The sequence below is a fragment of the Prionailurus viverrinus genome, chromosome D3 (assembly GCF_022837055.1).
Source record: "Prionailurus viverrinus isolate Anna chromosome D3, UM_Priviv_1.0, whole genome shotgun sequence".
Lineage (NCBI taxonomy): Eukaryota > Metazoa > Chordata > Mammalia > Carnivora > Felidae > Prionailurus > Prionailurus viverrinus.
Window position 1 is genome coordinate 68,148,759 of NC_062572.1, and position 15,705 is coordinate 68,164,463.

The 15,705-nt window shown below is 43.7% G+C and overlaps 1 protein-coding gene across 2 annotated transcripts in view; it reads right to left on the reverse strand.

Annotated features, from left to right (window-relative positions):
* The window catches only part of LOXHD1 (lipoxygenase homology PLAT domains 1), a 165,224-nt gene that overhangs the window by 115,892 nt on the left and 33,627 nt on the right, over positions 1-15,705 (reverse strand). For both annotated transcript variants that reach the window (XM_047827882.1, XM_047827881.1), the window contains exons 5-6: positions 12,524-12,622; positions 5,635-5,783 (exon numbers count right to left, since the gene is read on the reverse strand). In XM_047827882.1, coding sequence (XP_047683838.1) covers positions 5,635-5,783; positions 12,524-12,622 — 248 coding nt within the window. The remainder of the gene's footprint in view (positions 1-5,634; positions 5,784-12,523; positions 12,623-15,705) is intronic.

Sequence of the window (15,705 nt, forward strand, 5' to 3'; positions counted from 1 at the left end):
AGTTGGTCCTGCCCGCACCTTCCTCCCTAACATGACTTCCCACTTCTTAGTCCTCTGAGCCCTGTGCTCTGGCCCAGATCCACTCAGTATCCCTGCCTCGCCCTCTGGCTCCTCATCTGACCACAGGAGTCCTCCTCCCTGCCCCTCCTGGCAAACCCCTACCCATCTTCATGGCCCAGCTCCAGGGCACCCCTGCTGCCCAGTGAGACGCAGCTCACCCCCACCACCTTGGTGTGTTCCTTACTCAAGACTTTTATCTCATCCTGCTTGGCATTAAAGTCATGGTAATTCTGATTTCTACTCTTCAAGCCAGGAAATCTGATCTGATCGACATTACTTTACTTGTGGGACTCTCATGACAGAATGTTCACTGAAAGCTGGACTCTCCCAGAAATTTAGGGGTATATGGGTATAGTAAGTATAATTATTTAGGGACTTGTCTTATTCTTTCAAGAAGAATGATGCTTGGGGCACCTGGGCGGCTCAGTGGGTTAAGCGCCCGACCTCAGCTCAGGCCATTGATCTTGCAGTTTGTGGGTTCGAGCCCCACATTGGGCTCTGCGCTGACAGCCTGGAACCTGCTTCAGATTCTGTCTCCCTCTCTCTCTGCTCCTCCCCTGGTTGTGCTGCCTCTCTCAAAAACAATAAAGCAAAAAGAGAAGAATGATGTTTATCACAACAGCTGCCGTCGGTAGCCACACAAATGTTTGTTGACTGTTGAGTTTTATCTGGTAACAGAAGGACACACTGAGCTTCCTGATGTCCCTAAGATCAGCTCCATGAGCCTTGGTCTCCTCCTCCTCCTGGAGCCTGTGGTGCGGGCTGCCGTTACACCGCCTACAGCATGCAGCGGGTGATCGATCTCCCGACCTGGATGGGCTAACACATGACGCAGGGGAGGGAGTCCAGACCTGGAGTCCGGAGGACCAGGGTAAGTGCCAGGCTGGCCACTGAAGAGCTGCAAGGCCTTGGGCAGGTCTCTTTACTGCAGCAGATGGACCAAGGACAAGGCCCATTGGAGTGTGACGTGCCATTTTGTGATTGTTGCTCTTCTGAAGCGCTATGACCATCCGAGCTGATCACAGTTGTGGACTAACCCCACGTGAGGGCCCAAGCCATGGGTCGCGGGGCAAGAGCCGGGGGAGGGGAGGATGCCAGCCCCCTATGCTCCAGATGAGGGTGCAACACAGGGGACAGGGGGTGTTGGTCACCCCGAGGGCCATAGCCCTGGGCTGAGAAGCATATGTGGGCAATTGACTAGAAGGGAGACCACCTGTGAGGTGGATAATTATATTGGCTTTTAGGTTTATCCACCAAGCCCTTGAACGTAAATACCCAAGGAGCAATTGTCCTGTGAAGTCCAAGGCAACCAGCCTGGCAACTCTGAGGAAGAAGGGCACTTTCTGTGCAAGCGTCAAATCTGGAAACTCGGGAAGTTCAGCAGCCCCTTTAACTGGTGTCCCTGGGGAGCTGAGGGCCAGCAGATCAGTCCTTGTAAACTGTGGAGGGGCAGCACATGGCCAGAGGTGGGGGAGGCAGAACACTAGAGCTGGCTGTCCCCAGTATGGTGACACAGTGCTTTCCCCCAGCCTCTGGCTTTGGGCTTGCACCTACCCTGCCTGAGATCTAAACCCCTCCTCCCTCTCTTCCTCAGGAAAGTATCAAGTAAATCCAGGCATACTGACCTACGAAGCGCTTAAATTAGTTTCATGTCTTATCCCCAGGAAGCATTTTGGTTTGGCTTAAGTTACAGGAATAGGCTGTCAGGAGTCTTTCAGAAGACCGTGAACCTTTGAGGACACCCACCTTAGCACTGGGGGGACGGGTGGAGGCCTGCCTTACCAGACCCTGAACTCACCCTGCACACAATACGGCTGCACAGAGAACAACCAATCTAATCCTGAAAGGAGCCAAGTGCTTGGCCTTCTGGTTGAAAATAGTGCCTAATTAGCACATAAGAGGAGAAAAAGAAAGGAAGGAAGCAGGAAGACAAGGAGGGAGGGAAGGTGGGAACATCATTCCAAAGAACCAGAAGAAGGGGAGAACTCTGCAAAGGGCCTCACGCTGGATACAGTACAAGAACTGAGGAGAACACACACGCTTAATGGAATACAAGGAGACTGGTCTTTATGAAATAGGACTAAACATCTTTAAGACAGCAGTGGCCGCGTTGAAAAGGCAAAAGATGATAGTAAAAGGGAACCAGACTAAAGAAGGAAAAATATCAAGGAAACTATAGAGCAGCAAATCTGTCAAGGCTCTCACAATTCTGCAAGCCCTGTACCCAACTCCTCAGAATTTACTGTAAGAAGTAATCCTAGATGTGCATAAATATAAGCTATAAGAATGTTTGTGACAGTACTCTTTATAGTATCAATAATTTTGAGGAAAAGAATGTTCAACAAAAGAAGATTGATTCAATAAGTCATGTTATATCTGTGCATTGAAATATTCTAGGACTAGGGGTGCCTGGGTGGCTCAGTTGGTTAAGCGTCCGACTTCAGCTCAGGTCATGATCTCACAGTTCGTGAGTTAGAGCCCTGCGTTGGGCCCTGTGCTGACAGCTCAGAGCCTGGAGCCTGCTTCAGATTCTGTGTCTCCCTCTCTCTGCCCCTCCCCCGCTCATGCTCTGTCTCTCTCTCTCTCTCTGTCAAAAATAAAAATTTAAAAAAAAGAAATACTCTAGGACTCATTAACAAATTGCACTGTAAAACCCTCATGTCACTCTATTTAAATAACGTGGGGACATACGCATGTTCTATTTCAAAGTGGAGACACTGCAGCTTGTAAAACACTGTTTATGATGACCCCATTTTAAAAAATGATACATGTATATTAACTCATAGAAAAATAGCTGGAGGGGACCTGCATCAAAACACGAACACTGGTCATCTCTGAGTGGTGAAATCGTGGTGGTTTAGGTTTACATTATTTTTTGTTTATTTCTATTGCCTAACCTTTTACAATGAACATGTAAATGTTCCTAACCTTTTACAACAAACATGTAAATTCTGAGAAACACTCAGAATTAGAACGGAATGCACACTGGTAGGAGAAGGAAGGGACTGGACAGCACGGCATGGGGGAGCCAATCCAGGACAGGGTGAGGGAATGTGACACGTTCTCCCGGAGTGCAAAGAACAGAAAGTGGAAGGAACAAGAGAGAAGCTGAGAGCTTTGGAAAACAGAGAATGGAGAGCCTGTAAATGGTTAATTGTTACTCCTGAAGAAGAGACCAGAACAAATGCCATCCAAGCCAGAATCTGGCATATAACAGGAGATTCTCTTTTCTGAGCTTACAAATAAATAAATTGTGAATAAATAAATATCCTTTGCATAAAAGCAAACACTAATCGTGTCCCTGAAAAATCAAAAACTAAAGCAAAAGAAAGGAAGGAACGAAGGAATGAAAGGAAGGAGGGAGGGAAGGAGGATGGGGGCGTAAATGAACTAACAGACCCCCCCCCCCAATTTAGACTTATTATAAATATAAAGAAAAAAAAATTCTGCAAGCATCCCGGCTAGAAAAACAAAATAGAACAGATTATCCTGAAAGAAACAAAAATCTCCTTGGCCTCAATATCAAATTTCAGAAGACAATGGAACAAGATTTACAACACCTTAAAGGAAAAAAAGAAAAAAGAAAAAAATGTTTTCACTCTGCTAAGCTGCCCCTTCCTTTTGCAAAGGGGCCTGTTCTGGCACGAACACCCACTTCCTTCATGAAGTTTCTGAGAGCACAGAAGTGGGGTGAGTGGTCCCATGTGACCAAGAAGGAACCTGACCTCAGGAGAGGGCAGTTGGAAAACATGTCAAGGCCACACCCAGGCCCTGCGGTGCACCTTACAGCTCTTTGCACTAACCCTGGGTTTTCACTCAGATGGTCCTTCTTCCCTGGATGAGGGAACTGGGCTTCGAGGCACCTGCTCTGTGCCTCATCCCGGCTGAGGTCACAAACCGCACCTGCCTCCTCTCCCTCCTCCAACCTGGAGACACACCCCGGCCTCTCATTGGCTATTCTCGTTCTGGACCCCTGCCCCATTTCTTCTCCAATCCAAGCAGCATTTAGCCTCCTAGAACCCTGTTCAGCACCAGGCTGGCTGCTCTTACGGCCAAACAAACCCCTTCCTTTCCAAAGGAACCTTGGCCATTCCTCACTTCACCAATTCATGCCCCACCCCACGCCAAGAGCTGGGGAGAGGCCCTCAAGGAACTTCCAGGCTAGTTACGGAGAGGAGTGTGGCAGACATGAGACGATGCTCTCAGCCCTTTCCCGATCACCTTCTTCTTATAAAGGCTGGAAAGCCAGCCATTTGTCCCAGTTTCCACTGTAGCTAGGTTGGTCACACGACTCATTTCTGGCCAATGAAATGTAGACAAAAGGCCTAAGGAGGACACTGCATCTCTCAAAATAAAGAAAGCCTTGCCAGGAAAAAAAAAAAGTGGTTTTCCCCTTGGGTCTTCCCTTTTCTTCCTGCCTGGAACACACTTAAGATGCCTAGAGGCTCAGCAGCCATCATGTGATCGTGAGGCAACAAGGTAGAGGATGAAAGCCACAGTGCCCAGGATGGTGACACAGCAAGAAAGCAGGTGCCCTAGAAAGCAGCTGCCACATCTGGATTTTGTGTGGATGAGAAGTCTTCTGATAACTGCAGGTCAACCACTGCTGACATTAGAAGTAAATGAAGTTAAGCAATAACAAAACCTCACCTATCAGACAGCCTCATTCTCCGTTGTCAAATTGTCTCAAATTGGGAGGGTTTCTGTTTTAAGCACTAAGAGCTTTTTCAAAATATTTTTCAAAACTATGTTATACAATAACCTTTCCCTATCATTTTGGAATGAGCTGAAATATACTGATAGCCTCATGAAGGGAAGTATCTGCAAAGAGCTGATAGCCCATTTTTTAAGTGACCTCAGACTTCTATGGATTTTTAATTATTTTTTGGCTTTTTCTATCTTCTCTGAGTCCCCATTACAGTTTTCAACAGGCCTACCTAATACAAGGACTCTTTCCCTCTCTAATCTTCTACTTTAGGTTTAAAATTGCAGGCAAGAGATTGCTAGAAGGGACTGTAAGTGAGCACTAGGCTATGAGAGAGAGTCTGAGGGGGTCTCTCCTTCAAAATCAGGGCAGGGCAAGATAAAGCCAGGGGCATGAGCTCGCCTCACGAGCTCTGAACCTGCTGTTTTAGCTTCCCAGAAGCCTTTCTGCTTTCTTCTTGATTCTTACCATTGTCTTGGGTTGGTGAGACTACAAGGCATCTAAGATGCAAGGCAACAGCCCAAGATAAGTCACAAGAAAGCTTATGATTAGGGACCAACAAATGCTCTAAGCAGGCAGGGTTATAAACATTCACGGGAGGGAGAGGTTCCGGTGGGCAAGTCAGAGAGAACTTCACGGCAGAGTCTTGAAGGATGATCAGGCCCTGGTTACATTCCGATGGGAGACCTGGGCTTTCTGGGAAGGGGGTAATGTGGGCAGGGTCGGGCAGTATGGTTGGCCAGCAGGCTTAGGTAGAAGAGTGGAGACAGACAGACCAAGAGAGGGAAGTCAGGGCTGAAATATACCCTCTGAAGAGCCAGAATTCCCCCTCCCAGGCCACAGGAACCACAGACAGGCAGTGAACCTACCTTGGACAGGAACCAACCTGCAGACCCGCCCTTGTTGTTGTGGCCAATATTGATCTTCATCAGCTGCCCCAGATCAGGAGCATCCAGTGTGAACTTGTCTTCAGCTCCCCTTTCAAAGTTGTCCTTTTCATTTTCCAGCCTACGCTCCCCTGTACACACACACAGGCAAGAAACTTACAAAGGAGACCCGAAGAGGAGAAAGAACCAATGGTCTGCCCGCTGAAGGTAGTCTCAAAAGTCAATAAGGCGGGAGGCTGGCGGGCAGGGTGGGGGGCAGGTGGTACACAGGTACTTTCTGTACTTGCACCCACTTTTGCCGTGAACCTAAAACTATTCTAACAACAATGTTAAAATTTTTTTTTTAAGTCAACAAGAATAGCTTTACCCTGAGATCTCTGGGCTCTGTAAATCTCTCGTTGCAACCTCCAGTCAAGCTTGTCCTGCGTGTGGCTTGTGCCCAGGTCCCAGAACTGGGCTTCTGATTTCTATCTTAGTCTGGAGTTCCCATCCTGGTAACCACATGTGTACCCCCATCCCTGGAGCTGAGGCCCTGCCTGGCTTGTACCAGTTGCTTGTCCCAAACTGGGAGCACAACCATGGAAGTTGGTCCAGAATTGTGCTGGGACCCTGACAGCCAACACACTTCCTTAGGCCTGCCTCCTTTTCTGGAAAACAGGACGGCCACCATCAGATACATTAGTTTCACGTAGATTTTTTTTTTTTTCTTTCTATTTGTCACCACAATGTGCAAGGGGGTATTATTAATTCTGTCTTGTGGATGAAGAAACAAGCTTGGAGAACTGAAATTACATGTCAGAAGTCACACTGGGTGATAAGCACGTCATTAGGATCCATTCTAACCTGTTCTTTCTGCTTTTCAATTTTCCATTATTATGTTCCCAAGCTTACATATTAACCCTTATGGCCCCACCTAAGCACCAGCTCCGTGCTGATGCCATCCATTCACCTTCTCTTCTAAAATTTAATTCTTTAAATCTTTCTACATTTTAAATGGCAAAAACTCAAAACCGTACAGAAAGTAGTATAAAACATCTGTAGAAGGGTGCCTGGGTGGCTCAGTCGGTTGAGCCTCCAACTTCGGCTCAGGTCCTGAGTTTGAGACCCACCTCGGGCTCACTGTTGTCAGTGCAGAGCCTGCTTTAGATCTTCTGTCTCCCTCTCTCTCTCCCCCTCCCCCACTCATGCTCCCTCTCTCTCTCTCACAAATAAATAATTTTAAAAACATTAAAAAAAAGGAAGACATCTGTACACCCACTGCCCAGATTTCAGAGGCAGAACAGATGCTAACACTTTGTCTAATTTGCTTTAGACCTTTCTCTGTCTTAAAGAAGAGATAACTGGTAAGTCTACAGTCTCACTGGCCATCCTGCCTTCCCCCGCCTTCTCCCTCCCCTAAATAAACACTATCCACAAGCGATATGTATCGTCCTCATGAACTTTTGTTTGCACATGGAGGTATTCATAAAGAAAACGTGCTATTTTTGCATGTTTTAGAATTTACATAAATAACATGGCAGTGCATATCTCTCTGTCTCAGGTTCCTCATCTACACAGTGGGGATAATGGCACCACCACACAGGGTCCTGCTGTGAGGATGAACTGAATTGGTAAACACTAAACACTGCTGGTGACACCCACCCATGGAAAGTGTTATGTTAGTGATGGAGGCTGTTGCTATCGCTCTCTAATCATCCTACCATCGTCATCAACATACCCTGTGCAACTGACTTTCCTTTCAGTTGATATTATGCTTTTGAGATTACCCTGTTGATGCTGGTAGTTTGAGGTCATTTGTGGAACTGCTATATAAAAGTCATTGAATAAAGAAAATACTATTAATGTTTCTTCTGCTGATAGACATTTTGGTTGTGCCTGGTTTTTCGCTATTGTAAACAGCACTGAAATGGACTCTTTCATAACTGCCTTCTGCTGCATTTCTGTGACAAATGCTCTGAGTGGACACCTACAAAGAGTCGCTGGGGGGGCGCCTGGGTGGCGCAGTCGGTTAAGCGTCCGACTTCAGCCAGGTCATGATCTCGCGGTCCGTGAGTTCGAGCCCCGCGTCAGGCTCTGGGCTGATGGCTCAGAGCCTGGAGCCTGTTTCCGATTCTGTGTCTCCCTTTCTCTCTGACCCTCCCCCGTTCATGCTCTGTCTCTCTCTGTCCCAAAAATAAATAAACGTTGAAAAAAAAAATTAAAAAAAAAAAAGAGTCGCTGGGTCCTGGGGTGTGTTCACCTTTGGTGTATTAGGTATTGTAAAATTACCTTCCTAAATGCTTGTACATCAATTATCACCAGCAGTGTATTCGGGGTCCCATTCCCCACAATCATCATTAACATATATACTTAAAAAGTTTATATCAATATATATACCATAGTATCTCATTGTGATTTTAATTTACATTCTCTTGATTATGTGGAGAGATTATAATATATACTGTTCATATACACATATATTTTTGGGGGGGGGGAGAGATATACCCATGTATGTTGTCCATTTAGATCTTGCTCTTCTGTAATTTTTTCTGTTCATATATTTTATATTCTTTATTACCTCTCCTCTGTCTATGGTGTCTTTTATCATACACACACTTCTTTTGTTTTAGTAGACTTTATAAATATTTTCCTTTGTTGTTTGTGCTTTTAGTGACTAGTTCAAGAAACTCCATCCTAAATTGAAATTCAAAAGACATGCTCTTAAAGTTTCTTCTAAAAATTTCATAGTGTTGCTTTTACACGTGTAAGTCTGTAGCCCATCCGGAAGTTATTTTTGTGTATGGTGAAAGGTAAAAAGATTTAATTTTATCTTTCCTCATATGTTAAGACAATTGTTTGCACACCAAGAATTGAATATTCCATCCTTTCTTTCTGATTTATAACACTATCTCTCTGTGTGGGTCTAGACTCTATTCTGTTTCACTGGTTTGTTTCTCCTTCTATCAATACCACACTGTTTTAGTTTTTAGAGATCTGTGGTATCTTTTAGAGATCAGAGTAAATACCCTCACTCATTCATATTGTTAATATTATTTTCCTTATTCAAAATAGTCTTGGAAATAGTTAGCCCTTATGGATGGCAATTTTATTAGCAGCTTAAACTGTGGGATATTGCCTTTTGGAAATGTAACTGAAATTGCATTGCATTCATAGGCTAATCTGGGAAAATTTGACTTCTTAATGAATTTGAGACCATTCTCCTCCACGAGCATATTTCTCCGTTTAATATTCTTGTATATCCTCAAGTAAATATTTATATTCTTTACAGAAAGCTCTTTTTGTTAGTTTTTCTTAGGCACCTTATAATTGCCATTGTAAGGTGCTATTAGGCACCTTAATATTGCTATTAATTTATTTTTAAATTAAATGTTTGCTTGTTGTTTCTATTAAGATTTATCTATTAATCTTGTACCCAGCATCTTTATTAAACTTTCTCTCCCATGGTTCTGGTCATTCTCCTGGATTTTATAGTTGATTATCATTTTTCATGAAAGTTAAAATTTGTTTCCAAATGGACTGAGAGGTTGGAGTCTCTTCTAATTTTACTGACTGTGATCAAAGAATCTTGTCTCTGTCTTATTGCTTAATTTCAGTTTGTTAAGATTTGCTTTGTGGTTTAGTATGTGGTCATTAAGTGCTTGAGAAGAATGTGTATTCTCTACCAGTTGGACACAGGAATCTACATAGATCCAGTAGATCAAACTTATTAACTGTGCAGTTAAAGTCTTCTGTATCCATACTAAATTTTTATCCATTTTACTTATCAGTTATTGAGAGTGATGTATTAAAATCTTCCATTATACTTAGGCATTCGTCAAGTTTCTTCAAGAACTTAGTTAATTTCTGTTTCCCATATTTTGGGAATATGCTGTAAAATTTATAAGCGTTCATAATTATTACATCTTGTAGGTTCATTGTTCCTTTTGTCATTGTCCGATATACTTTTATTTCTCACAAAGTGGTTTCTGCCTTAAAGTTTAACTTGACGAATAATAATATGGCTACACAGCCATCTTCTGTGTTATTGACATGCTCCTGCCACATGTCATTCAGTTTTATTTATTCTCAGCCCTTCGGCATCACATGTTTAAGCTGGATGTTTCTTTCTTTTCATTTAATATGAAAACACTATCCTTTCACTGATGAGTTTGGTTTATTTGTATTTATTGTGATTATTATACATTTACTTTTTTTTATGATTGGCCATTCTTTTTCTTTGTTCCCCTTTCCTCATTTCCTGCCTTCTATTGCATTTTATTGAGTCTTTATTCTCTTTATTCCCTCTATTGGTTTAGAAGTTACACATTTTGTATTGGGGGGGGGGGCATGGTTACTTTTACAATTTTAATATGCATACTGGACTCACTGAGGTCTATAGTTCATCAATGTCTCTACTCTCCTATCACTTGGGGAATGAACTGTGGCCAAGAACCTAATTATGATTTAACTTTCATTATCCACCTTCCTTAAGATTACCGTGTTTGAGTATTTTGGGTCCACATTTTCTCATGCCGTAATGATAGTCATTATTAGAATTGTTTACTATAGTCAGTGCTTGCTTAGCTTTGTCACATAATTATCAATAGTTTTGCTCACTTTCTTCCCTGCTTTACCTGTCTTGTGGGCATGATTTCCTTTTTCTTTTTACTATTTTTTTTAATGTTTTTTCATTTTTTTTAATGTTTATTTTTGAGAGAGAGTGTGCACAGAGTGCGAGCGGGGGAGGGGGAGAGAGAGAGGGAGACAGCACAGAGCTGTCAGCACAGGGCCCAAGTGGGGCTCAAACCCACAAACCGCGAGATCATGACCTGAGCCAAAGTTGGATGCTTAACGGACTGAGCCACCCAGGTGCCCCAGATTTCCTTTTTCTTAAAGCATATTCTTCAGTGGCTGCTTAAGTCTATGAGTGGTAACTATTTCTCTTTGTTTGCAAGGCAATTCATTAATTTTGCCCTCCCTCTGGAATGATAACCTAACTGGATCTAGAGTTCTAGGTTGATATATATTCTTGCTCAGAACGCTAAAGCTATTATTCCATGAACTTATGACCTTGTGTAGGTAGCAGACAGGAATTTGCTATCAACCTAACTGTTTCTGTGGAAGAGAATCTGCCAAATCTGGTTACTTTTAAGATCTTTCCCTTTGCCTTTGGTTTTACCACAATGTATCTAAATGTGGGTTTGTTTTCATTCATGCTGCTCAATGATTCCTTCTGTTACTTTAACCTGAAAATCCGTTATCTTTGCTCAATTTTGAAAAAGTTTCAGCCATTATCTCTTCAAATATATCCTCTTGCTTATTCTATGGGTTCTCTATTTGGAACTGTTCAACATCTATCACAACTTACTCTGTCCTACATATCTCATGACCTCTCATTTATATTTTCCAACTCTTTATACCTCTGCTATATCTGAGTGTGCTCTTATTTGTGTTACAGTTTATAATCTCTATTCAGTGGTTTCTAATTGTGTTGCCTACCACATCCATTAAGTGTTTATATTTGGTAACTACATTTTCATTTTCTGTATTTCTGTTTCCTGTATTTTTCATGGGGCCTTTTTATTTTCTTCCATTGTTTTGTTCATGTCTCTAGTCCATTTAAACATTCTTCAACTGTAGTTTTTCTCAGATTACTCTATTATCTGAAATTCTGCAGGATTTAATCTGTTGTGTCCACTGATGTTTAGTCATGGTGGATTATGTCCTTGAGTGTTTGGTAATTTTGGAAGGTGAAGTCATCTCCAGTACCTTATCTTTGGGAATGTTATACAATGCTTCTGTAAACTCCCAAGGGTATTACTGGCACGGAACCAATTTTGTGTCCTTTGGGGGAGTGGGGGTTCCCAAATCACACCTGTAGTGTAAAATCGGAGGTCAAGCCCACATGTATGCAAGCAGGAGGTATCGATTTCTCAGCAACTGTCTTTTCAATCTAGAGCTCTTGCAGAGATAAGGTTACTGTACTGATGAGCAAATTTTTTCCTGGCCTATTTTTTCACTGAAGATGTTCCTGTGAACTTTCAGGGCTCCTGGCTTTATATGCGGTTCTAATTTTGCCTGTCTTGCTTCATGCAGGACGAAATCTCATTTTCTGACCCCAAATGGGGATGACAATCTATCCTGTAGACAACTGAACATGAAAGGTCCCTCCTTCCAAGAGCCACAGCACCAATTCAGAGCTAATACTTTGGTTTTGAGCTCCCTCTTCATTTCTGGCACCTGGAGATTTCTCTTCTCTTCTTATAAGCTCAGCAATGCATTCTGAATTCTTTAATACATTGTGTCCAAAGTTCACACCTCGATAGATTTTCTGACTCCTCTGTTATTTCATAAAATTGGAAGAAGCAGGAGAGACTCTCCATCCCAGTTCTACTGGCCTGAATGGTCTTCCAACACCTGCAGCCATGTCTGTGTCCTCAGCTCTTGCTTCACCCATGAAGCCAAGTCTAATTCTATCCCCTGATCCCATTCTGGTCTGCATCAAGCCAGTGCACTGAATCAAGCCATGCCCAGCCACATTCAAAATATAACTCAAGATGGAGCTTAAGGAGGTTAGGGAAATAACAGTTGAGCTCCCTGTTGGAAGTAAAGCTTGGGTCTGTTCTTGTCTAGGATGAAGGACAATTTTAAATAGACCTGAACCCAAGAACACCTTATTCTGAAAACACATCACACACATACATTTTACAAGATGAGCACCTTGCTGTCCAGGGAAGCCTGTGACAAACCACACCACAGGCAGAATTATTGCTCAACAGAAGAGACTTGGAGCTGCCTTCCTCTGCCAGGAGTGGGGGGGGGGGGGGTGGAGAGCCCAGCTAAGAAGCAGAACTGGGCACAGCTAGGGAAAAGAGGATTTCAAACCCATTACCCGTGTCTCCATACTCTCCGAAGATATTGATGACGACATCAGCATCGGTCCCTGCACCAATGACATCACCAGTGTATACCTTGACTTCGTACTTGTTACCTGGGAATGAGGACAGAGAAAGCCCCAGCTCATTAGGATCTCGAGAAAGAAGAACAAAGGCCCCAAGGCAGCTACCACATCACCTACCCTTCCCTCCAGCAATACAGGAAGTGTCACCATCGCTGTCAAAAACAGAGCAAGAAACAAGTTGCCTGACATTGGTTCCAAATGGTCATTGCTAGTATATACGTGTATCAGATCAACACATCGCACACCTTAAACTCACACAATGTTATATGTCAGTTATATCCCAATAAAGCTGGAAAGAAAAGAAAAGTCAAATGGTCACTGCTAAAGCTAAACGGTGTGCAGAGCATAAATCAGAGATAGAGGGAACTTCTGTTTTCATACTGCCTTGGGATGCAAGAATCAGCCCAAATGCCACACTGAACCAGACCACCAGCCAATCTCTCCTGGATATTGAAATGCTTCTTACTGGGCCCACTGCACATCTACTCTGCCTTCTCCAATCTGTTCTCCACATACATCACAGTGTAAAAATTACTTGGGGAAAATACATTCTGCATGTGAAAATCAAATCTATATGTAAATTGTCAGGGCCATAACCAATGCAAAGACTAGGGCACCAAGAGTAGCCAGCGCATGCGTGCTTCGTGGTTACCTTACTTTTTTTTTTTTTTAATTTTTTTTCAACGTTTATTTATTTTTGGGACAGAGAGAGACAGCATGAACGGGGGAGGGGCAGAGAGAGAGGGAGACACAGAATCGGAAACAGGCTCCAGGCTCCGAGCCATCAGCCCAGAGCCTGACGCGGGGCTCGAACTCACGGACCGCGAGATCGTGACCTGGCTGAAGTCGGACGCTTAACCGACTGCGCCACCCAGGCGCCCCAAGCCTTACTTAAAGATCTGTATCGCTTCTTCTATCTTTCCCCCAATTGCTGAGCGGAAACCCATGCACTGTAACCCACAAATGCCTCAGCCTTGCCCAAGGCCTTGTAGGGGAGATGGGCTCACTGTAAACTTCACCAACATGCTGAGCCCACCTAGGTGTCCCCAGCTGGAGCCCGCCTTAGGATGGGGAGCAAAGGACAGGCGCTGGTGTGTGTATGGGAAGGAAGACTCCTCTAGACTTTCTTTGGGTCCCAACAATTCGGAGGGCTGAGGCAATTTTCCTTTCCCTCCTCCCTTCCTTCAAAGGCTTTCTATTTTTTATGTAGAAGAATTTTGTTCAGATTTCTTACTCCCAATACGTGAAGTTAATAAAAATTAGAGGTGTTTCACTAACTCAAAAAGGTATCTGTACCCTCACGTTTACTGCAGCATTCCTTATGACAGCCATGACATGGAAAAAATCTAAGTGTCCATCCATGGAAGAATAGATAAGGAAGTTTTGTTATAATTGTTACAATGGAATACTATTCCGCCATGAACAGCATTCCAAGAAGAGAATCTTGACATTTGCAACAACATGAACGGAGCTTGAGGGCATTTTGCTAAGTGAAAAAAGCCTGTCACAGAAAGACAAACATAGCATGATTCCACTGATATGTGGAATCTAAAAAACAAACAACAAAAACACCCCCCAAATCCCCAAAACAAAAATAAAAAAGAAACAACCCAAATTCATAGATACAGAGAACAGATTGGTGGTTACCAGAGGTGGGGTATAAGGGGGTGTGCAAAATGGGTGAAGGGAGTCAAAAGGTACAAACTCTGGGGCTCCTAGGTGGCTCAGCTGGTTACATGTCTGACTTGGGCTCAGGTCATGATCTCACGGTTCGTGAGTTTGAGCCCCATGTTGGGCTCTGTGTTGACAGCTCAGAGCCTGGAGCCTGCTTCAGATTCTGTGTCTCCCTCTTTCTCTGCCCTTCCCTTACTCGTGCTCTGTCTTTCTCAAAGATAAATGAGGGGTGCCTGGGTGGCTCAGTCAGTTGAGCGTCCGACTTCGGCTCAGGTTGTGATCTCACAGCTCCTGAGTTTGAGCCCCGCGTCGGGCTCTGTGCTGACAGCTCAGAGCCTGGAGCCTGCTTTAGATTCTGTGCCTCCCTCTCTCTTTGCCCCAACCCACTCACATTCTGTCTCTGTCTCTCTCAAAAATAAATAAACCTTTAAAATAAATAAATAAATAAATAAATAAAAACATTAAAAAAACTTTTTTTTTTTAATGTACCAACTCGGGGTGCCTGGGTGGCTTAGTCGCTTAAGTGTCTGACTCTTGGTTTTGGCTCAGGTCATGATCTCACAGTTACATGAGTTCAAGCCCCACATTGGGCTCTGCACTGAGTGTGGAGCCTGCTTGGGATTCCCTCTCCCTCTCTCTGCCCCTCCCCACTCACACTGTGTGTCTCTCAAGATAAAAAAAAAAAAAAAAAAACTTAAAAAAAATAAATTAAAATTTTAAAAAAGGTACAAACTCCCAGTTATAAGGTAAAGAAATCATGACATGGGATGTACAGCATGGCAACTATAATTAACAACACTGCATTGCATATGTGAAGTTACTGAGAGAGTAGATGTTAAAAGTTCTTATCACAAAAGTCGTAATTATACGTGGTGATGGCTATTAACTAGACTTGGGTGATTATTTCACAATATGTACACACATCAAATCACTATTTCGTACACCTGAAACAAACATAATGTTTCATGTCAACTACACCTCAATAAAAACAAAACAGAACTGTTTTAATTGAGGCCCAGAGTTCCAGCCCCTCTGCCCACGGCCTCCTTGGGGCCTTCCCTGATGTCCTAGCCCCCCGGGCCTTTCTCCCCTGCATTCCTTGGTTCTGCTATGTTGTCTGTGCCGATGATTTCCAAGTTCACCAAGGACTGCCTTGTGCAGTCTGGTGTTTCCTGCAGGTCAGGCTTCTAAGATTTTCAGGAATTTACAAGAGGTCTGGGGCGGGACTTCCTTTTCACATATGGCTCCTCCCACACACGTTCCCTAGCACAGTGCTGGGCACATACTAGAGCCTCACTAAGTGTATTGGAAAACAACTTGAGTCGAACTTCCTAAAGCTCAAAGTCCCGGGGACGTTGCTCAGTGCAAAGGAGTGAGAGGTGGGGGCGACAAGGAGAAAACCTAATTTCACTCCAACCCCATCTCGAATCCTGCCCCGC